Below are 25091 nucleotides of genomic sequence, written 5' to 3'. Positions count from 1 at the left end.
CTTCTAAAGGATTTTAACACAAGATACCATTTCCCCCACACTAAGTATTTTATCTTCTCTCCTGAAGTTCTAATTTCCACTTTGGTTTCTATCAGCACCTTAAATTCAGATTAAAAATTGTAAAAAAAATTCCAAGCAATTACTTAAATTTTTTTTGACCATTTCAATCAGTTTCATGGAAGTGTGTCTTTTGCTCTTATTAAAACTTAATTTATTGCACCATCACAACAGTATGCAAAACCTCATGCAGATGTATTTTTCTTTTTATAAAGTAGAGATAAAGCATTTTTAACTGGAAAAAATGTGAAAATTGTCTGTTGATGTCTATTAATTGTCTGGTTATGAAAGTTCTTTATATAGAATAACTAATGTCTGTTTTCATTAGATTTGACATCAGTGTTGCTTTACTTCACAATGCCTGCCAGACTATGACCATACTGAAGATTCATGTATGGCTTACAGCACGTAAAATAAAGATTGATTTCCTCAGACTGACAGAAGAATTAAGAAACAGAACTTGTAGCTGAAAATGTTTCTGAGGCATAACATGCAAGGCGAGGTACGTCCTCCTTCTGGGAGGATGAAAACTCCAGGGTAAGTGAAATACAGTGTGAGTTTGCCAAATTGCTTTATAGAACAGTGACGGAGTGGCCCGGCTTTGACATACCGAAGCATGATGTGGACACCATAATGTACCATGGGACAGATAACGCATAAACGATACAGGCGAAACAATGGAAGGGAAGAGGATTATTACACAGAAACAAAACTAAAACTACTTAAAGCACATTATAAAGGCTTTTACTCAGTTGCAGTGCCTTCTATGCTAGAATTGTGATCCGACTGGAAAAGCGTGGGAACACAGGCACTGTTCCTGCCTGCACTGCTGTTTATTAATGGATAAATCAAAAGTTTCAGGCCCCGGCACCTTCACGGGTTTTCACGTCCTATGAACCTTAAATTTTTCATTTTTAACTTTTAAAACAATAAAGAAGAACTGAAACTTGCTGGCCTGAGGAAAAAATATTTCTAATGAAAAAGAAATAAATCACCACCTCGCTTGGCCAACAACTTGTTCCTCTCAGCTACAGACCATTTTACCTCACAAGCTACTCTGCCAACTACCTACATCTGGCTCTTCTCCACACTGTGGAAATATGCCATCTTATTAATTTTATTGAAATACTAATAAAACAATTTACAATGACACTCAAAATATCTTCATTTTAAATGAGTCTCTGGTATCTGGTTAATTGTACCCGAGGTGTAACGTTTCCTTGCAGTGCTTCATTAACGAGGCCAGAGTGCCTGTTTTCCCTGTGTGACTCAGGTGTGCAGAGGAAACATGTAAAAATTGAAAACTTCGTAAATCTGGAGGAGAATAACAGTATGACCCAATATTTACATAGTAGCACCTGTCAGAGCTCTGAACAATTATTTTCACATTTTTTAAAGACAGAAACAAAGGTCCTAACAAGAAAATCTAGTTATAGAGTGAAAACTGTCAAAATTTTGCCCTTTGAATTATGTGCTAAATTATTGGAATACCAGAGGAGAGGTTCTCATAACCACTATTTCAGCCAGAATTCCATCAATAAATTAGTAATTACAAGCTGGGGGATATTAATGACAAAATTAATCATTCTTGGGTGCTGCCTCACTGAAAGGAAAACTCAGGTAATAGAGTCTATCAGGGATTTGCTATTTTCTATTGTGGATTTATGATGTTGGCTAGAGCAGTTCCCTGCACTGCCCCACACTTTGAAATGGTCATTAGACCACCACTTAGACAAACCAGTAGCACTTCCAACTTTAAAAGAAGCCTCTTACCTGCAGTTTTATGTCCACTTTTAATATTCAGGCTTCCACTGAGGTTTGAGAAAGAGACTAACAAACAAGGTTTGCTGGGATGTGGGATGGTTTCCATCAAAACAACCATTTGAACGGTGTGAATGGAAATTTTCTGGAAGCAGGAAAGGGCTTGCCACAAGTTTTCTTGCACTGAAGCCTTTTGCACAGCGTTGGTGTGCACAGCAGGTAGCAAGTCCTTTGTACTGGGGTGTCTGGATATAAAAGTGACATCCTCATCTGGAATAATGCCGGCTGATGGAGCAGCCTCCTTCCTGGGCACATCGTCATTTGCGGTTATGATTTTCTTCAAGAACTGGTTTAATTGGTCAAGTCTGGCAAAACTGAGATTTGCTTTCAATGGTTTTGATATGTCCACATTTATGTCAGCTGTAGGGGAGAATTGGAGAAAGAAATATGATAAGCTGTAGTGCAATTATTCAAGCTGTGTGCAAATATTAGGCATTGAGTGGAAATAACTTTTCCATAATATTTCCACCATGTTTCATTAAAAGGACCAAATCAATGTTAAAACATAACAAAACAATATTTTTAGCAATAAATCTGAATTAAAATATAATGAAAAATACTGTAAGCAACTTTCACTATATACAGTTTTAAAGGAAAAAACGTGGCACAATGTGGATCTTAATCTCCTTGTTTCTTCCCAGGGATCACCACAGCTATCCGAAAGACACACACTTTATTTGAGTGTGTAGGAGGGTACGTACATTAGTTCTTTTGTGTCAGAATAAAAATATACTTCACATTCTCTTGAGTTTTATACCCAGAAGAACTACTTGACTAAACTCCAAAGCCAACAGTGAACATTTTCAACACATTTAAATGAGTGAATAACATGTGTATTCTGTTGTTCCCTACACAGCTCATATGCAGCAGTCTTCAATGCATTTTCAAGATGAAATGTGAAATAAAAAGCAAATACAAAAACTGAGGTATGTCTAGTTTTCTTCATTTTCCAGAGAGATTGGAATAATTTATTGGTTTTAAATTTTTTAAAAAATCATTATTACTTTAAAAATGTTTTTCATCTCCTTACCAAAAAGGATTTTGGTATTTCTCAGACTACTAAAATACTCACAGAATTTTTAGGAATCACAATTAATATGAACAACATTGTTAATAGTAATATCTTAGTAGCTGAAATGTAGGAATTACCAAAAATTATTTCACAGATAGGAAGCAGGACTTCATGAAGGCCGAAACTTATTTCTGTGCTGCAGTATCAGTACATAATTCCTTACAGAAATCCAGCTTTTAACTGAGTTTTTAGGATTTTTCATTTCAAATTCAGTTTTTAACCAGTAATGAGACAGCTATTCTGGTTAGGGGGAAAAGTGCTTTTCCCTTTGATTGCCACTGCTCCAATCCCATGAACCAAAAGTAATTAAAATTCTGTGCATACATCTAAACTAGATTAAATGTTCAAACAGCACTACTTAGTTTTGAATTTCACTATAAATATATACAGGAAACACTGTCTGTTGAAGGTTTTACACAGATTAATGAATATTTCATCGAAGTTTCAAGTTGTCCAGGATCACATCTTACTCTTAACATTGATGCAAATTAATGAGTTTGATTCTCCCATTCTTTAGGTAATTTTTAGACCAACGGTAAAGGGCTGCCGGGGCAGAGTTTCAGAGCTGCTTTTAAGCACAGGTTTATAATGACTTCAGAGACTCACAGGCACATGACAAAGTACTTTTCTGATCCCCTCCCCCCAAAAATATCTGGCACATTTTCTACAAAGATAAGAGAAATTTATTAATGGCTGTGTAAGGTCTGTCATAGCTGAATTAAAAAATCCAAAACAATGTTAGAAAAATGTTTGCAATACTCCACAAGCTACAGCTAACTGAAATTAAAGACTGAAACACTATCTTAACAGTAACTTTTAATTTTAATTAATGGTTTTCTGAAAATGCTTTCTCTTGCACTGAAAGCCTTCCACACTGAACTAGGAACTGGCAAAACACTAGCTAATATGTGAGTCTAGTAGAAAGGCAAGTACCAAAGCTAGGAAACTGGGCATTAGAAGAAAGCAGGATTGGAAAGGGGTGTTAAACACTGGAATGGACTGCCCAGGAAGGTGGTGGAGTCACCATCCCTGGAGGTGTTCAAGAAGCAACTGGACGTGGCACTTAGTGTCAGGGTCTAGCTGACACGGTGCTGATCAGTCAAAGGTTGGACTTGATGATCTCAGATGTCTTTTCCAGCCTCAGTGATTCTGTGAAGATTTTCAGGCATCCAAAACCACACAAGATCAACTTGGAAGTTTTTTCAAAATCCTTATATACTGACATTTTTAATTAAAACCATGGGAAGAAAAATGTCGTAACACTTTGGAAAAACTCCCCACCCTTCCTGGCACTTGGAATATCCCAAGATTTGCCTGCTTTCTAAGCAGACATGATTGGGTCTCTCCTTCCTTTGGAGAGAGAAAGGAGTTAGGAAGAAAGTAGAGACCCATGTGACACTATGACATTAATTTATCTGCAATACTCAAATGAAAAGGACTGTTTTTAAAATGAAATGTTAAAAAAACCAACCAAACTGCCTTATCAACTTAAATTTCTCCTTTAGTAATGTAGCAAAAAAGGAGTAAAATAGATGTTATTTATTGTTTTTGCTAAATAATTAATTTTCTAAGTTAGTAAAGGAGGACCCTTACTCCTTGGTATGGCAACTTTCACATCTAACTGCTTTATCTAATGCACATACAATGGCCAACACTTTTCTATGGTAATAGAGCCCAGAAGAGGGAAAAAAACAACAAAGCTCCCTGACACCCCAAATCTTCTTAGACATAAATTGACACAAGAGGTGTCAAGGGCTTAATCCAAAAAGCAAACTGAGTGTGAAAGATTGAAAAGGAGATAAACACAAAGGCAGAAGCTCTTTTTGGGGCTTTCTTGGGCCAGGGCAGAGAAGACATAGGGTGCTGGTGCAGCTCAGTGCTGGAACATACTTGGCACCTGGGTCTGTGATTTATCACTGCTCTTGGCCACTCATCCAAGAAGGCAATAAAAAAAGGACCACCAGGACACCAGAGAAATGCAAATGACTTCCCTCTTTTCTGTTTGGAAACTGTGCACGTCACACAGAAAAATCTTGTCATGACTGATAACTTGACAAAGTTTTGTATGAAGTCATTATAATCCACTAAATCAGCTCTGACAGAATGTGGTGGCAGCCAGAAGCATAATTGCAGAAAATGCAACTTTGGAACCTTCACTGCAAATATTTTAACTATCTCATAATGATATAGGTTATTTTTACAACTGGTTAAAGATTATGTAAAGAGATTCTTAGGCATTTTAAGTAAAACATTCAAAAAGAAAAAAAAAAACAACCCACAACTGAGCAATCTTTAGTCTTTGACCTCTTTTACACTTTATCCTTAGTAATATAAAAGAAACTTTAACATTCCTACTAAGGAAAATATATTTAAGTGATGGACAGAACAATGCAAACTGATGAAATATGCAGAGCTATTTATAGGAGTTGATTAAGATAGATGTTCAGCAGCTTCACGAGACAGTCAAAATAGGCTAAAAAGCGATTTAAAACTTAAGAGTCACCCAGATTCAACTGGAATAAAATACTTGGGGTGCAAAATCCAAGTGTAACTTTTTTTTAGATTATTTTAAACACCTAGGGAAGAACAGCACATAACACTGTGCAAATTCTGTACCTGTAGGAAAACACAGTCTTCCTGTAACTCAACTAACTCTTTGAATCGTCCAAAATTACATCAGAATCAAGACAGTGCAAAAGGTAGCTCAAAACTGCCTTTAACTCCTCAATTACATGAGCTTCTCCTTTGCCTACCAGTGACTAGCTACCAAAATTATAACCCAAAGCATTCTTTAGATTTAAGACATATTAGCAATAACTTATTTTGCCAGCTGTTATCTATTTCCAGAAAAAAAAAAGTGAAGAAATTACTGTGCTTGCAAATAGATTGCACCAAGAGAGTTATTTCTGTTATGTTTAAATCAAACTGAACTAGATGGTATCAAAGCAATTTTTTTTTATTACAGTATAGCATTTGAGTGTAGACTTTGAATTGTTCTTTCTCTTCCTCAATTTCTTCACTACTTCTCTTTAGACTACCCAGTAAATCCACGTATTTCAATTATTAGTTTCTAATTAGACTTTACAACTTTCTGAACAGCTACTAGGAAACAGAATGATGAAACAACTAGTGAGTTAAAAGGAGATTAGATAAATATAAATAAATTACACTTATTATATGCTCCCACCACACCAGGAGATGACTTAACAGTGAACAAAAAAGAAACACTTTGGAATAATGAAATCAGAGAGGGAATTCAGGTCCCAGAGGTGATTCTACGGAGTTTTATGTTAATGTACACCTTGTGGGGGACCAAAAATCAACTGGAATAGTTTCCTGAAAACCGTTTCCAGCTATTTTCTCATTTTAAAAGTTCCAACTTCACTTGACCCATTAGTCATCATATTACTTACATTTATTATGTATTTTGAAATCTATTACAAAAAACCCAATGGATTCAATATGGCCTGTTTGAACTAAATCATAACAACTATAAAAGAAAACCTATGAGCAGCATTCTGAAATTTCTGTCTGAAACAATTTCTTTCTTTGACATTTTATTACTTAGAGCTTCAGAAAAAAATTTCAGGGTTATGAGTATTTTACCCTTGTTCTCCATAACATTCAAATTTGTACTGGGAAGATATAATTTTCATCTGTGAACTTGGGATAATGATATTACTCAAAAGGACTTTTTTATTCAGAGTGTTAAGGATGAATAAGCAACACAAAAATAACAAAAGCTCCTAGCATGTTGCTCCAGATAAATTCCAGCTCTTACTGAAGTCAGTGGGTTTATTCTAATATATATGACATAAGTTAATGTAGACAATGTTACTACTTCTATGACTAATAAACTATCATAGTATTTTCTTAATCTTAAATACCAGAAAGTAAATGCCATGAAAATTAGTCATAAGCTGAATATGGACAGGCTGGATCAATGGGCCAAGTCTATGAAGTTCAATAAGGCAAAATGTGAGTCCTACACTTGTGTCACAACAATCCCATACAGCGCTACAGGCTGGGGGAAGGATGTCTGGAAAGCCGCGTCTTGGAGAAGGACCTGGGGGTGCTGGTTGACAGGAGCGGAGGATGAGCCAGTGTGTGCCCAGGTGGCCAAGAAGGCCAGTGGTATCCTGGCCTGTATCAGCAATAGTGTGGTCAGCAGGACCAGGGCAGCAACTGTCCCCTGTGCTGGGCACTGGTGAGGCTACACCTCGAGAGCTGTGTCCAATTCTGGCCCCTCACTAGAAAAAGGACATTGAGGTGCTGGAGCATGTCCAGAGAAGGGCAACAGAGCTGGTGAAGGGTCTGGAGAGTAAATCTTATGAATGGAAGCTGAGGGTGTTTAGCCTGGAGCAAAAGAGGCTCAGGGGGGACCTCATCACTCTCTACAACATCCTGAACAGAGATTGGAGCCAGGTGGGGAGTGGCCTCTTCTACCAGGCAACCAATGACAGGACAAGAGGAAATGGCCTCAAACTGTGACCGGGGAAGTGCAGGTTGGACATCAGGAAGAATTTTTTCACTGAAAGGGTGGTTTGGCATTGGAATGGGCTTCCCAGAGAGGTGCTGGAGGCACCATTCCTTGACGTGTTCAAGAAATTACTGGACGTGGCACTTAGTGCTATGGTTTAGTTGACATGGTGGTGCTAGGTCAAAGGTTGGACTTAATGATCTTGGAGGTCTTTGCCAACCTTAATGACTCCATCATTTATAATACTGGGATCTTTTCGAAGACTGAGGAATGTTAAAGTGTGAGAGAGAAAAATATGCCATTTTCTAAGAATTTGTTCATTTTCCGTAACTCTCATTCAGCAGTGGATCTTTTACTTCTTACAGCTAACACAGAAAAAAACAGGTCTTTCTCCTTGAGGCTGGACATGGATCGATCTCTCCCCAACTCCAAGGCGGCTGTAAAAAAGAAGGCTGTAAAATATTAAACTTCTTAATATAGAGTACTTCTATAGAAGAAACTACTATTTATCCTAAACTCTTAAGATTATTTAATTTCCTAGTCCTCAACAGGAGAGGAGCAGATGATGGTATAAAACATTTTACCAGCACTGATATTCTTTCTTCCTCAGCCACCCATCCTGATGTAGGGACTTTAAACAGAGGAAATCTGAGGAAAGTAAAGGTAATCTTGAGCTCTGATCCTGATTTGGAGTCAGGGTGGCCCTTCAGCAACAGGGTAATGGCTGAATTGCAAAAATTAAATTTATAAAAATAGGAAAGAGACATGTAAAGAGAAGACTAGTTGTACTGTTCTCAATTGTCTCTGGTCAGGCATCAAAAGAGACACAAATTAAGAGAAATTGAAAAGCAAGAAGAATCCAAACGAATTGTTTTTATCCTCTAATTCATCATTCCCAATTTGGATCAAGGGAAAATGAGGAAGAAACTTGAGACAAGGCTTCAGAGGCCATCTGCAGTCCATCTTGCATTCTGCTTCTGTGGGACAGATGCCAGTTAGTCTAGAAGAGACTGGTAGTCACTGCTCAGTATTTCTCCCTACTGGTGTCTGTGTGCTGCAGCCCCACAGAAAGAGCTCTCCAAGGCCAATATGGCAAACTACAGCCTTCAGGGAGCTTAATCACCCTGAGCCATGCCGGGTGCTCCCCAGGGGGAACAACACCTACTTCCATGACATAGTATGTCATTGACATTACATGAAGGTGACACTTAGACATTAACAGCTCCAGCTAGCCAGTGCCCAGCTTTGAGATCTCATGCAAGGCTCAGAGTGATGCAACTCTATTCATTTTTTAAAACTGTCCAAGTAAACCAGGATAAATTCTTGTAGGTCAAGAAGACCAAAGATACCATTAATAAACAATGGAGGGTTACTGCTAGTCAGTAGATGCTGACTGAAATTAAGCAACTGTGCAGCTACCAAATACAGCTCAGAAGTGTGTCAAGGGCTGGGTGGTGAGGCCAAAAACTATAATGGGGGCATCGGGAGGCACTATCATGAAAGGAAAAGCCTGGCTAAGGGAAACATTAACTCTCTCAACAGAGAGTCAGGAAAGATGAAGCACAATACAGTGAGATGAAATAAATTGTTCCAGGTCATGGAGCACAATTGTGAAAAAGAAAAGAACCCATAAATACTAACTCTCTGTTTTCTGCTTAGCTGCTGAATAATACATCTATATTAAGACACACATGGAAAAAAAAGAAGAAAAGAAGGTTTCAGAAAATGGAGCAAATGTTTGACATAAGTGTTAAAAGAATTAAAAGAAAGTATTTACCAACTTATCCATGTGGCTTCACTGTGCAGTTTTCATTTTCAGTACTAAGACATATAAGAAACTAAATTTAAAGTAAGTGTTGTAGACACTGCTTTTAGAAAGGTACTTTGATAATTTTACTCATTATTACACTGATATTACAGACAATAGATGTGTCAAATCCAAAGCATTACCTACAGGCTGGTACACCTGTTTGGAATATTTCTCTTTGCCCTCTTAATCAAATAAATATAATTTCATGGCTACAGTGTCAGTGCTTTAAAAACTTGTTTGTAAAAGAGCAAAGGGAAAAAAAAACCTACTAGAAAGCTCAAAAGTTTTGCAAATGACCCAGAGTTAATTAGAAAAGTCTGCACCCTGGCTAGTTCCCCTTCTCACGTGTCAGCTCTCATTAAATCAAAAAATTCTCCTTTCAAAGTTAACAAACACCATGGTTAACAAAACTGTTAAACTGGGATCAAGTGGGCACATTCCTAGGTTTATATATGATGTCATGCTAAGCAGCACACAGCTGAACTTGCAAGTAGTATGAATGATTTTTCAATATATTAAGTATCTGATCTAATGCTAATTTTCTCTCTATAGGCTAACTGTGCTGGGAACAGGTGGCCCTGCTTTCAATTATGGAGGGCTAACATGCCAGTGTGAGGCCTGGATTAGTTCACCTTCTCACAGGGAATTTGCCTCGGTTGGGAATGGATTTATTATGGCTTCACACATGGAACGGAGCTCATGTCAGCTGAGGGCAGTGATACATCATATGATTCAAATTAACCTGCTGTGGACTGTTCCTCAGGGCTGATATTGTGTATTAAAATGACGACATTTTTAAAACAGCTTGAAAGAAACCAGGATTGCTGAAGTGCAATGGTTCCAATTTGTTCCAACTAATCTATCACCTGCTGGAGATATTATTCTAGTGGGTTTCTAGTAGCTGCTATTTTCCAGGTTTCTCCAAACCACTGACCTTGGTAATGGATACAATTGTTGCCTCTGCAAACAGTGGGGAAAAAAGGCTGGAGAGAGTGCCATGGTGCAGTTCTGATTATTGTTTTTTATGCCTAAGCCTAGATCCCCTGCTGTGTCCCTCGTGGAGCCCAAATCATGTGTGGAGGGACTGGCATGAAAGAGAAACCCACCAGTTCTCACTTTATTTTTCAGTGGGACGGACACATTGCTTAGTTTATTTGGATATTGTCTTCTGCAGAAATTATTTATAGAGATGAATAATGAAGGACCTCCATTAATTCACATCTAACCCAATGCCTTCCCAAGAAACTACTTGGGAAAGAGGACTTCAGTATAAAGCACCTATAATTGGTGTGTAAGTATTTTAAGGCAATTTGTATGAAGCTGTACTTCATAAACATGTTTTGTATCATTTGCATCCAGAAAGACTGCATCAAAAAGACAGCTTTTATAGCTAAGAAAGGTGATTTAAAAAAAATCCAGAAGGAGGACTAGAAGGTAAAGGCAGTAATTATTCAAAAGCTATTAAAACAAGATGGTCATATTTGTTCCTCACCTAATGATCTATATCTAATGCTGAAGCAATAAATAGTTCACTTCTATGTATTAGACAAGAATTAGATGTACAGTCCAGTAACAGACTGAATATAAAAGATAGAGGGTCATGTAAAGTGATGTAAATGGAATTTTAAAAGTTTTAAATAATTAGTTTTTATAGAAAGAGAAGGAATAGTCCTTTAATATGTTGTGGGGTTAAAGTTGAGGTCTGTTCCCACAGGCCTGATGATGAATGCTTATTTCTCCTAGGATCCTATTACCTTAAATCTGGAAGAAATATAGTTTTTCTTTAGTTGCCAAAAATGTACAAAATAATCAACTCATGTGGCAAGAAGTGCATTAATGTATCCTGTTATTCTCATTTAATTAGTGGTTTCCAAGTTTAGCTACTTGCTGTAGTTTTTTGATCTCCGAGCTAATACAGACTGACAACCTGGTTTCCTGTGTGGTGAAACCATACGATTTTTCTGTGGAACACTATCTACTTATCTACTTCAGCTGACAAACTATTTGCAAGGAGTACTGGTTTTGTCTAACACTGGGAACCACTTGAAGACTTTTTTCTGTTAACTGCTCGATAGTATTTTCCATTATAAAATATAGGCATGTTTGATTCTTATATTTGAAATTTAACCTCAGCACACCAACAACGTATTTTGAAAGAAAAATGGCATTACAGTTAAACCACTGGACTCTGAACATTTAAGATCGACACAGAAAACTGTATAGTTATCCCAACTACTACACCAGATTTTTGTCTGCATAGGCACAGCTTTCAAAAATGCGCTGACTTTTCAGAACAGTTGATCATCTGTAACCAAGAGGCAGCACCTCCTAGTACATATAATGCATTTCAGCAATTTACTTAGTGCAGTTATAAACCACATATACATAAATGAGTATGAAAACATACACACTATGTCATTAGAAAATAGGTCACTTAGTAGCAGCATTCTTTGCCAGATATTCACCAGAAGAGTAGCCTTCAAGGCCTGCAACATAACTCTACTCCAGTGGTGCCTTTATTTATTCAATTTATTAGCTAAGCTGTCTCCCATCACAGATACTGTTTGTTGACCTTGCAAGAGCTCTTGGGATTTTTGCTGAGGTTCTTGTCCTCAGAAAACAATTGCCAGCTGAGTTAGGATCTGGTGGTGTAACACTTTCTCCAGGCCTGCTGACGGCCAAGCTACCTCACCCTGGAAGAAGCTGTGGTTAGGGGACTTCTTGTCCCGCAGGGAATTAGTAACTAATTTTCCAGTAGCCTGCTGAGGAGCTGTCAAGCTCTTGTAACTCCTTGCATGTGCTGTTCTGATGCAATCACAAGCAGAATGAGCCTTCCATTACTCATCCAATGAAACTTCCATCCCCCAAGGAAGGCTTCTTGGTAAAGGTTAGTTTATTTGAAGAGGATCTCATAGTGGTAACAGCTGAGGTTAGGAAAATCTGCAAGGGAGGGTGGAGCTGTTTTGTTATACTACACTGGCAAACACTTCATTAAAATTCAGAGAAATTACTGTTGAGTCATGTGTAATGATTGTTCCAATTAGCAGCAAAAAGATAATGAAAAAATGCCTTTTGGCTAAGAATAGATCCTGGAAGAAATCTCTTAAGTTTTAAATGCTTTGCAAAAATAAATAAATTGAAGATTATGATGCATTAATTTATGGTTTTCCCGTTCCTTATTCATCCAAACACTATGGAGGGGAGAGATTTACCACTAATGCAAGATATGACTGAACTGGTGAAATTGGGGTGGACACTTGCACTATTTGTGAATATACACTTTGCAAGCTGGTACCAACTTCCATGTTTGCTAGTTTAGTTAGGAATCTGTCCTACTGACAGGACAGCATCAGGGAAACATCTTCAGGTGTGTAATAAATTAAATATAAAGGCTGTGCCAGGAAACTACAGTGAGAACACCTTGAGAGAAGTGGAGGGCACAAATGAAGGGTCTGGGAATATGGAAATCTGACAAATGTGGAGACAGAGGACGTAACTGGGGGTAGAAGGATAAAAGAAAACCATTCTGGCAGCAGTGATAAAATGTTCCTGATAGGAGGTATCTTTACCACTCTTGTGCTGTTCCTGATTCAAATGAAAAGCCATAGTTTCTATCAATTAATCTTTTTTTTTTTTTCTCAAATGGCACCAGAACATGCAGTAGGTCTGAAGATTCAAAGGCCTAATAATGTACCCAAATATACATCAATATAACAAAAGCTCTGCATTATCAAGTGGTTTTAAAAGTCTTCCCTAAAATTATGTCTTTAGATAGCATGGAAAACCAAAAAAAAGGGGCAATGATGAGGTTGTTCACATACTTTATTGTTTCCTTGAGACTTCTGCCTGTGTGCAAAGTATGTTTTTTCAAGCTACTTAACCACAGTACTTATAGTCAGGGGCCAAATATGTGTGTCTCATTCACTGGTTACTCAATTGATGTCTTAGGCTCTGATATTCAGAAGTGATTACTGCTTCACCCAAAGACAATATGAGCTGTGTTCCCAACATCAAATGCTATATTTTTAAGTATTTTGGAAAACTAAATTGTGTATTTTAAATTGATAACCTTAATACAATGAGAAAACCTTTAATATCTCTGTGTCTCAGTTGTCTTCTGTGCAATCGCAAGGGCATTAGTATTCCATTATCCATATGAGGGTTGTGCAGGTAAATTAGTATTTCTGTAGTGCTCAGATGCTACAGCTGTAAGGAATGCAAAGGTAATTCTGCTGTAGATCCAGGATTAGATAGTGTGCTGTAAAACTGCATGAATAGGTAACTATGAACAGGAAAATCCAGCACTGAAGAGCTGCTCACTAAATGACTGATAACAGCTCACTCCGTGCTGTGTGAAGATATTCAGGATAAGAAAATAAGTTAAACAATTCAACAAATTATAACAAATATGCATATGAGAAAATAGTTATGATGTATTTTCTAACTTTCACTATAACCTCAATTATTCTGCATTGTAATGTAGCTATAAATATATACTTCACAAAATACAGAATGCAATTTTCAGGAGCTTCTGATGCTCTAGGAGTAGAATTTCAAGTCATATTATGTTATGTAAATGCTAAAAACCCACCACTTACATTAACTAAAGAAACACAATATCACTAATTTTTAAATTTTACAGTATCAACACTTTGGATGATTGGAATTTCCAATGCCAGGTATCCAGATTTCAAAGAACCCAAGAGAAGATGGCTTAGAAAAATCTTGAGAACCATTATAAAAGTAATCTTTTCTAAACACAACTGCAATAACATTTCAGTTTTCTAGGACTAGAGGCAGGTAGGCTTCATTCTGCTGGAAACTTGACAAATTCAGCCTTTCTAAATTTACTGTGGGAAGAAAATGAATAATTAGACCTTAAAACAATGACTGGTCCAGGACTGCCCATTCCCCATTTTTCACTTTCATTCAGGGTAATTGCTGGAGGAAAATTTCACATTCATGAGCTAGGAATACAAGACATTTCTGATTATCTAATACCACTGAGTCATAGAATAATCAGGGTTGAAAGGGACCTTAGTGCTGATCTCCTTCAACCTCCCCTGCCACGGGCAGGGAGATCTTCCACTAGATTAGGTTCCTCAAGGCCCCATCCTGTGTCTATGTGTGCATATCTACAGATTACATTAGAAAAGGAAGATTAAAGTGCAGCGCCTACCTGGTCCATTAAGGAAGTCTTTAATTTGCACAGTGATAAGAGGAGGTGGAATACCACTTTTAGCATCTACCTCTCCTGCTACTGTCTGCAACCAAATCTTGCAATAATCCAGAGCTTCTGGTAGAGTCTTCCCAGGATCTGCAGATGATAATCATCATAGTCATTAATTATATTCCAGGAATATGATACATAACAAAATGCTACTACAAAATTGATTAGACAAAATTAAAAAGTTTTAAATGTAATATGGTAAATATTATACCTAGTATGACTGGTTTACATAGCATTTGTGCCTACAGACAGATGCATGTGTAGAATAATGCATGCACACATGGGCAAGAGGGCAAAGCTCTAATTATACAAAATTTAGAAAACATGCAAAAATACCAAGTAAAATACGAGTAAAATACATCAATAAAATGACTATAAATAGCACACAATTTTAGCTTTAATTAATGATTAAGTAATGATACTTAAGGACTCCTTACAAGAGAATCTGGGCCCAAAACCTGCTACTAGATTGTATTGTCATTGCTCGGTAGAGAAAATAATACTGGAAAGGTAAATTATAAAGGCAAAAAGACCAGAATGCTGTGAGAGCTCAGGAACAGAGCATGACAACAGTGCAGTTGTATCATTCCCTTTGGACCTTCACTCAGTAGCTAATCAGTAGCTCTTCTTGGGTACCACCTTTAATTGTGTTCCTTTGATCCCTCTGTAATACTACAACAGTACATTAAAATTAAATCCATCCAAGTGCTATTCTTGTCTTCATTTTCCATGTATCACACATAGCAAAACCAGCAGTGTAAAAAGGCTTTTTAATCTTTAGGGACTCATGACCTTCAGTATGAGCGTTCTCAATTCTGGCCTTACGGTCTTAAATTATAAATAAGCAATCATTGTTTATTATCGAGTCTGCTATGTTAATTATTGAATGTCTGTCTCATCCTTAACAACTTAAGGAGATTTTCTTGAAGCTATTCTCTCCTTTTCAGTCAATTCAAAACTGCTATAATTGCTTTGAGTTTTACTGAATTAATTCCTTTCAGGAGTAGGATTTACATACTCACTGTTATAGTCAACATATGGTATTGTGGTATCACAGTCATATGTGGACTGGGTATATAAAGTCAGCTTTGGAATTTGTGTTTCTTGACCTTATCATGTGATTCATATAAAACTTGGCACATATGAACCCTTATGTGATTTCAAAGAACCTACTGAAACCAATTGATCATGACTTTAGATCTATATGGAAAAGATCAAAAGTTAGCACATTCTTTTGTTTTTATTTCATCAATTTTCAGGCAATGACTTTATAGCAGTATTTGTACTGTATGGCATATACATTACAGCCTTTTCTTTCCTCTGTTCCTGCTACACATTTGTAAAGTCAGCTCTCAACAGTTATTTAAGAGCTGTCACTGCATACAACAGATTTGTATATTTTCCATGAGAATTTCCACATTTTTATGATTCTTTTTCTTTTAATTACAATAGCCAGAGTTATGTGGCACACTCTGTTTTCTATAGTAACTGTTTTAGGGAATATCTTGTTGCATCTGGCATTTGTTAGTATACTGAAAATACTACTACTACTACTACTGCTACTACTACTACTACTACTACTACTACTACTGTTGCTCATCATCATCATCATCCTCTTTACCACCAAGGTACACATTTTTTCCAAAACACAGATTTATAGCTGTTCTGAACAAGGATGTTATCTCTGTCCTGGATCTATAAAATAACATCTTGTTTTGTGCTGGTAGATCATCATAAACAACTAACATTCTAATGTTTTTTAGACTACATACTGTAAAGCATTGTAAAAATGACTGAATATTGCTCAATGAACATCACTGAATTGATTAAATTCATCTCTAAATTACTGTTCCTCTGTAAGTATCAATATAAACATTTAGGTGTACCAATATGGCACAAAACATTGCAATATGCCATTATTTTGTCTCATCTATGGAATATATCATCACATACTGTATATAGCAACCTATATCTTCCACCAGCTTTTCAGAAAATCCACTAAATTTAGTCGAACATTTCTGTTGTAAAATATACTTACAGGTAGTCTTATTATCCTAAGATGTGTTTACATTATAAAATACCTAATAATTATTTCAAAGTTGTAGCTCTTTCAAGCTGAAAATATCTTTTATGAAAAGAACTTACATAGCAGAAAATCCCTGCATGACATATTACATTAACTATACAAACTGCCCTCAGGTCACTGGGAACTGCGGCACTTAAACACAGAAACAAAAAAATGAAGCAACCATGCGACTCTCAAGAGATTGTTTTGCTCTGTCATGTCTCCAAGGAGCGCAGCATTGTCATCTCTTCATCACCTGGGGCACTGCAGGACTGGGATATGTGAACAATGATAAGGACTCCAAAATGTACGTATTAGGAACACAACACAAAGAAACCTCAATGCACAAAATTAGCCCAAGTCCAACAAAATGTATTACTTTTAACCCAGCACCGATCTTACTGAGTTCAAGCATTTTTTAAGTTCAAGTGAAACTGAGCTAATTCTGGAAGCAGGGGTATTGCATTGACAGTTTTGCATCAGAGGTAAATGCATCAAAGGGCCATGCAAAGAGCCAGCTTGAGTGCTTCCAAGTCCACGGCATAGAGTTAATCTGGAACCTGCATAACAGACTTGGCTGTCCAGCCAAAAATGCCAGTTTTAAGTTTTTATGTAATGATAAGAAAGCTAAAATCCAGAGGTTTCAAAATTGACTATGCTTGTGTATATCAAAATCTTGAGGGGAGTTCCAAATAAAATGTATACATCAAAGATCAAACAACCAAAAGATGTGTATCCCTATTAAAATATCTTCAAAGGTAGAAAATAGCACATTCATTTTCATAAGATCAAGAATCAGAAAAGGAATAAACCAATATCAGTCAATCAATCCCTATGCCAAAAGCACAGGAAACAGAGAAGTGATTGAATGAAAAAAAGGAATTTTAGAGTGAAAAGTGAGGAATTCATGATGAGGAGAGCTACTAGAAAAAGGACTTGTCTCTCAAGGAAATGATGGAAGCATTCAGAATGTTTAAAAATACACTTGACAGAACACTATAAAATATACAATTGGGAACAATTACGCATCAGCAGGGAACTGGTCTGAATAATGTATTATAATAGGTCATTTCCATTTCCATTTTCTATGATTCTCCCAAAAATCAACACTTAAATTCGCAGTTATTTGTATAAAGAAAATGCTGGAGAAAACCCAGGGGATGCATATATAAGTAAAAGGAGAGGCTAGAATTACTCCACAGCAAGCCAAGAGAGAGAAAAGAAAGGATTGAGAAGCGAGGAGCAGTGAAGAAAGCCAGAAATTTTATCCTCTACACCATGTGAAAAATTTGTCTGTGGCAGCAAAAGAAAAATGGCGAGACAACTATCACAGATCGACAAGACTTTAAATTACATGACTGTAATTTAAAATCTGTAAGATTGAGAAGCTGAAGCTTTCAATAGATCCACATTTACCTTCCTCCCTCTCCTCTAAAAAAAAAAAATTCTCTGGCTATTTTTGAATTCACGCAAACATCCAAATCCACTTTTAGCCTTGCTGAGATCCAGACCTCAGCTCCAAATCTCAGTTTATGAGATATCTTCCTGTACTCGATTTGAATTTGCAAGCTTTTGATTTCACTGCTATCTCCTTGGTCTTCTGTTAACAGAAGTTAGCAAATCCCACACTTCTGAGGAAAACAGGGAGTAAGGGGAAAGGAAACAAGGAAGGCAGGAGAAATTTTGCATCTTGAAGATTTTCATTCTCCAAAACGTGTCTTTGTTCCTCTTTGTAGCTGACAGCCAGGCCAGCTCAGAGGGCATAGTGGGAGGCTTTAATGATGGGGGGGAGCACAGGGACCCAGAGCCCCCCGTCAGCCCCAGGTAGGGGACAGGGCTAACCAAGTGTGTGTGCGGGACAGCAGCTTGGCCTGCTCTGCTGGAACGCTACCCAGCCCAAACGAGCGCTGCAATGTGCTTTTATTTCAATGGATGAATCATATTTTGGTCTGCAGTCAATTTGAAAAGCCAGTATGATGCTGCAATCATGTCTGCATTTGAAACTCTGAAGTGGAACGTTTGGTCTTGTTTTCAAAACGGTTTCCACTGGAATTTAAAGAACACAAGTGGAAAAACATTTCTGCTAGCGTACTCACAAGTGCTGTGTCAGGAAGTTCAAAAATGAGCACTTAGAGTAACCTGAGGAATGCGCATTCCCAGGCCAATTTGGCTTTATGGGTGGGGGCTGCACCGTTCCCCCCGCCATCCATGACTGCAGATGTAGTGGACAATAAATATACTCAGAGTCGAACAGGTGACACTCCAGCAGAACTCCCTCAATGCTATACTAGGAAACAGCCTTAAATCCTCTCTCTGCCATGTAGGAAGCACAGGCTTACAGAGAGGCAGTGAATCAGACTTCCCACCAGAGCCAGCCAGTGCTGCTCTTCATGCAAAAGCCTGGAAAAGGCTTTCCATTAGATCAGAGGTTACATGTGGTCTTAGCTACTGCATCTGCTCTTCATGGACCCCCTGCCATCAAAGGCGTGGGTGTCAAATAAAACAAAATAAAATAAAAATCAAAAGTAATTCTGGATGGCCTCACAGTGACTGTTTTTTGCAAATGAGTTCTTGGCGGAAGTTGAAGAAATTCCATGCATAACAGATATTTACTGAGAAATTTCTCTCCCTTGAAACAACCAAGCACCACAACCTCCTCTTTGAAAGTAAACAAACAAACAAATAGAAAAAAGATTTTTCAAGAATGCCCAGAGCACAGTGGTCAGGAAATGAGGCAATTTTGTATCTGGATTACATTACCTGAAACAAAGCAAATAAAGATTTAAAAAAAAATATTTATAAAAGCAGCTTATGAGATTACATTAAAAACAATTGCACCCACTTTTATTTAAGTAAAAATGGCCAAAACTCTGTTTGCAAAAACTAACAGCTAGCAGATGCCTTTTTGTTAAATATAGGATGAGCACTTAATAAAAAAAGGGCCATTTTACAGTATCTTTCAGTCTATTTTTACAGAATCTCACAAGTAAACTCAAAGAGCAACTAGTCTTTCTAGTGCCACTTCCTAAGGATTTAAAATGTATTCGATTAATTTATTTACTTTGATTTCAATTTCCTGTACCTTGCAGTAGCGTAATTGCAATCAAGCTGCACAATTACAAAACACAAATTAAGCAGTTTAGCACAACTATAATAACACTGAGCTAACACTTCAACAACCTAGTAAGTCTCCTGCTTCTACAAACTGACTTGCCACTGGACTTGGTTGTAGAGAAGACTGAGGAAGCACAACCACTCGGTCTTTAGCACCCTGGCAGGCAAATGCTCCCACATCCAGACACTGGTTTGATGGTAATGTGCTGCTACTAACTGCTAATTAATAAACTAAGAATACTTAACTTTTAAATAGCCTATTTCCTCCTATCTAATTCTTAAATTCTTATTTCTTTTGTGTTTCAGAAATTAAGCTAAAAATAAATTACAACTAGTGACAGAGGAGCCAAGTTCTATGGATGAAATTTGTTGTATCGGCCACTGTACAATGCTCTGTGTCACAAAGGGAGTGATAGTTTAATGTGCAAGATTGTGAATTTTATGCTCTATTCAAAACTAATAACAAAACCCTTGTCCTAAATAAAATACATATGGCTTCATAACAGTATAAAATCTTCATTTCTACACAATGTTCAAAGCAGTAAACCATCATGAAGCAGTAACCCTTAATTCTGTCACCAGCCAAGGACTATTATTCTCTTTAAAAATCATGTTGGTACAGTTTTGAAGGATAATTTCCCTGTTTTATAAAAAGGTTTCATAAACAGGACTGTCATCAAATTACCTGTTAGAAGCACTTCTAAAGTCTAGACAAACTTCGTTGACTTACAGCTAAACAACACATTTCTTAGAAGTACACTATTGGGAGGTGAGGGATGAAAAGCACAGCTAGATCCAGACTACTACCAGGTCTTCTTCATCCTGAAGTTTTTTTGTGGAACTAATGTCAACCAAAAAGTAAGACCTTCCTAATTTCACAACAGAATTTTGTATTTGTTTCTGCCTTGCAAAAAATTGAGAGTTGTTTCAGAACTGTAGATTTTTTTCTTTTAGGAAAGCTGTAAGAAATGGCACAGTATTTCACAAGAGATGAATCTACAGCTGTTGAACTAACATTATTGAAGTTTTCAGAATTTCACACGAAAATTGATACAAGCAATTTTTCCAAATGTTTTAAAACATTCCTAAAATACTCTTATGCAGTGTATATGGTGTAGAATGCATAGAATGATTTTAAATGGGAGAGATTTTATTAGCATGTTTTGAAGGTAATGTAAATATTTCATATATACCTTAACTACTATTAGTAGTAATTACATATTAGTTTAAGTAATGAGAAAACACCCCTGTAGGATTACCAACAAAACTTTATAACAATGTATTTTTACTTTTGTTCAGACCAGTCTCAATCTTTAGGTTGTGATCAAAATTTCCAATGTTATAGGCCTGAATTTTTTAGATGCTGCTGTGCTGTTGCCTATCTCCATCACACAATGGAAAGTACACAATATTTTCATTAGGTCTATGACTTGGTTGGTTGTTTTTTTGTTTTGTTTTCAAGGGGGAATATGCTCCCTCAGTTCTTAAAATCCAGTTAAAATATATCTTTTATATTTAGCTTGTGTTCTCTTCCCATTCTATGTTAGATAATAGAGAGTCAGTTGCATACATATGTATACACACAAGAGCAGTCTTCTAGAGAGGCTAAGTGGAAATATGGTTTAGCAACATTAACTGTAAATGAAACATCATTTATGTCTTCTTCCTACTCTCCAGTCCTTACAGAGGAGATACACAGAGAAAAACAGGAATATAGTGCATGAGTACTGTACAGAAGGAGAGAATCTAACTTGGTTCTTTCAAATAAACTTTATATTGTTCTTCACATGGATGATACATCTCTTTCAGACAAAACTGTCAGCAAATAGTCACAATATCAAAAAAAGTTGGTGTGAGTGATGAAATCAACCACAGCAGCACAAAAATTGCCACAAATAGCTCCTTATTCTGTATTATATGATATGCAATATATAGAGTGTTTGTAATATGTACACACATACACACACACACACATATATAACACATATAGTTCATGGTTATTTTCCCTCTAATACATGTTAGAAATTAAAAATAGAAATTCCCCAAACTAACATGTTACTACAGCAGTATGACATTAATCCTAAATGATGCAATTACCAGCACAGCAGGTCTTCCTAAACAAGAGGCAGTAAAAACTTTATACTACCTATCTTGCTGAGTGAATTAGTGTGTAACTTGAAGTGTGGCTTAATTTTATTAACTTATTAATATATTTAGGATGGTATTTTTAGGCACTAGAACGTTGGCACCCACCTCTCAAACTCTTTTGAAAAGAGCACTACTGCTTTGGCAGCAAGCGCAAGTTTCTGCGTGATACACAAGGAAGGTACTTATTACTGTGCACAAAGACAGCAGGATGAGACCAGAAATTCTGCCTTCACATAATGTCCAAGTCCTGCCTTCACAGTTTTTTACATTTGCCTGACATGGAGACATAAAGCCAAAGAAAAGGGTAAGACCCATGTATGGCTTATCTTTGGTCTTCCAATTGAGCAACCCATGGAGACTGAGGAGCTCTCAGGCTGTATATTCCTACTATCTTTATTATTTAGACTTCTTACCATGCTTCTGTGCTCTCTGATCCACTTTCAATTTATAAGAAGACTTTATTACAGCTTGTGTTTTCTGGAATTGCTGCTATAGACATGAAGACGGCGAAAGACTTCAAGAGGTAATTGTAGAAGCAGCATGGACAGAACTTTGGCCAGTTCATTGGTCGTGGCAGCTTATACCAAGGACACACTTGAATACCTCAGACATCAGAAACTGCATCTTTCCAAAGCACTAACTTCATGAAGATGTGATCTTAGACCTACTCCAAGCTGCCTTCAAGCTTTGCTTTGTGAATTCTCTTCACATTAATTGCTGCAATGACCACATTTTACATAGTATTTAACAAATACACATGAGAATCTGGAGTAAATCAAATTCATGACACAGATGTGTTTTGCAAGGCAGGACAGAACAGGAACAGCAGAGAAAGATGAAAACAGAAGAAGGATTTAAAAAATGTAGCAGAGAACAAATTTCCCTGTTTAAGTATCATCTCTTCCACTCAATACCTCATCTTCCTCACTGTTCAATCCCTCTTAAAAGTTCCACTACAATTCAGATTTCTGAGAACAGTTAAGATTGCATTCTTAGTCTTTTGCATAAGCACATTATTTTAATGCTAATTTTCTAAAGATACAATCTAATTCAGCAAAGATGTGGTAACGTTGCACAGAAAAGCATACTATTTTCACAACTGCAGTGCTGGGAGTACTATCAAGGAAAAACTAGCAATACTACAGCTCTCATTCAGAGAACAATTTGAAACCCCATATCATGCTGGCTGTATGTTCACCTGGATCTCTGCATACTCATTTTTACTTTTTTGGGGCAACACTGCATAATGATGTATCTCATGAAATCATTATACCCAGTACTGACTGCTAGACTAATTGCAATCATTTGATTTATCTACTCAGCGGTACAGATAAGGCAGAAAAAGAGTATTTCAGAATATTTTCTACTGAACAGCTATTTGGACATCTCTCATTATAAGCTTTGCATATGGAATTTAAAAAAAAAAAGGGCATTTATTAAGTGATGGAATTTCCTGCAAAACCCTATTGCTCAGATGAATGAAAACTTAAAATACATGACATCACTTGATGCCATTTGAAAGATCACTTTATTTTTTTTACAGCTTATGTCCAAAAAACCAGGTGCTTCCACAGTGTTTATCTTGACATTTTATCAGTAGTCTAGTATAGGAAAATACTGTGACATTCAGTCATAAAAAATGCTCTGTATGAAGTTACTTTTCAACTTACAACTTCCTTAGAACTTACAACTCTTACTTCCTTAGAAAACTTTGAGAAGTTACAGCAATGCAACAATCCCTGTCACAGTCTGGTAATGAGAAAGCAATACTAAAAAACAGGAAGAACTGGTTGCTAAAAGGTTAGATCTTAATTCCAAACATTTTACACACCTAACTTGATTCATCTGTGAGGTATAATCCTAAAAATACGTATATTTAACGATTGATATTTAAAGATGGCCTGAAGTTCTCTCAGCTGTTTTCCACCACCCTTTGTAACTTTGAGACGTGCAATCATTTTCACAGTTATAACCAGGACTGAATGTTAAATGCTCTTACCTGTACATTTGTAGTCTGAGGCGACTCCTTTAAGGCCCGCATCGAACACTGATATTTCTACTTTTTGCTTTCTGTGGTGGCAGCTGAGGAGCACAGAGGGCTGTGATACAACCAGGTAGAGAAATGGCTGTAGCTCAATGTCCCCAGTTCCTCTGCGCCCAGGCTGCCGTACAATAGTTATACCCAGGGCTTGTCGAGCAGATGATCTTGTGGAAGCGTGCAGACTTTCCAGTGACAAAAGTCCCGTTTTTCTCCCAGCAGACAGGGGAACGTTACTGTTCAAAAGATCGTCTGCTGTGACAGAGGAGATGCACGGCTGACTGGGCTTCTTGGTATCATGGCTGCTGCCTGAGACTGTTTCTGGAAGGTTCAGGGAGCTTTTACTTATCTTCTCACCATCTTTCTGATCTTGCACTGATTTTGATTTAGGTGAGGCAGTGCACGAGTAAGTCATCAGTGAGATTCGACTTGCTGTAACAAAAATGTCAAAGGGAATGAAGTTGAGATTCTTCACAATGGAAGACTGGCGGGAAGGACGAGCAATGCGGTGCTGGCTGGTACCACTGTGCTGCTCAATCTGAATGATTCTGATCTTAACGCTGTCGCTGCCAATTCCACTGTCCTGTGCCCCGCTGTAACGGGAAGAAGTCTCAACTGTTCCTCCATCAGCCACATCCGTCTTCTTCTGTTCTTGTTTGGAAACCTGCAAAGGAAAATGTTATATTAACTTCTGATATCCATATCCCAGCTATTTCCATTTCAGTCACAGCAAAAAATCTCTACATAAACATGAGGTCAAAAAAGAGAATTATGAAAAAAAAAAATCTGCCGAGTTAACTTTAACAAAGTAATCACTCATAAAAACACAGCAGGTGTCTGTTCCAATGAAATGATGACTCACAGTAGCTGAAGAGCCAAAAAAATATGTGAAAGAGAAAAAAAAGAGCAAGCAGTAAGGATTTCTAGGCTTAAACAACATTTTAAATAAATTAAACTCTTTATTTAAAAAAATCTAAAGAATTTATAAGAAATATAAGGATTAATATAAACCATATATCTTTGAAATAATGTATTATAAATAAAAATACTAGTTAGAATTGTTTTCCAATTTTGAGCACTGATGCTCAAAATGTCACCTTTGTCACTAAAATTTTGTACTGTGATTAGATGAAATAGAACATAATATTAATCCACTACACAAATATAAAAAGACTAAATGGAAATTATAAACTTAAATGTATAGAAAGTATTTTGTAGAAAAAATATTTTTCTTAAGAGTCATGGAAATGGCAGCT

The 25091-nt window shown here is 36.9% G+C and overlaps 1 protein-coding gene across 7 annotated transcripts in view; it reads right to left on the bottom strand.

Moving 5' to 3' along the window:
- The window catches only part of VPS13B (vacuolar protein sorting 13 homolog B), a 436966-nt gene that overhangs the window by 93422 nt on the left and 318453 nt on the right, over positions 1-25091 (bottom strand). For all 7 annotated transcript variants that reach the window (XM_032130187.1, XM_032130207.1, XM_032130170.1 and 4 more), the window contains 3 exons: positions 23797-24499; positions 14420-14557; positions 1831-2238 (listed from right to left, as the gene is read on the bottom strand). In XM_032130187.1, the coding sequence (XP_031986078.1) occupies positions 1831-2238; positions 14420-14557; positions 23797-24499 (1249 nt within the window). The remainder of the gene's footprint in view (positions 1-1830; positions 2239-14419; positions 14558-23796; positions 24500-25091) is intronic.

The sequence above is a fragment of the Corvus moneduloides genome, chromosome 1 (assembly GCF_009650955.1).
Source record: "Corvus moneduloides isolate bCorMon1 chromosome 1, bCorMon1.pri, whole genome shotgun sequence".
Lineage (NCBI taxonomy): Eukaryota > Metazoa > Chordata > Aves > Passeriformes > Corvidae > Corvus > Corvus moneduloides.
The sequence above is the reverse complement of the archived record's forward strand: the minus strand, read 5'-3'. Positions and strand labels throughout refer to the sequence as shown.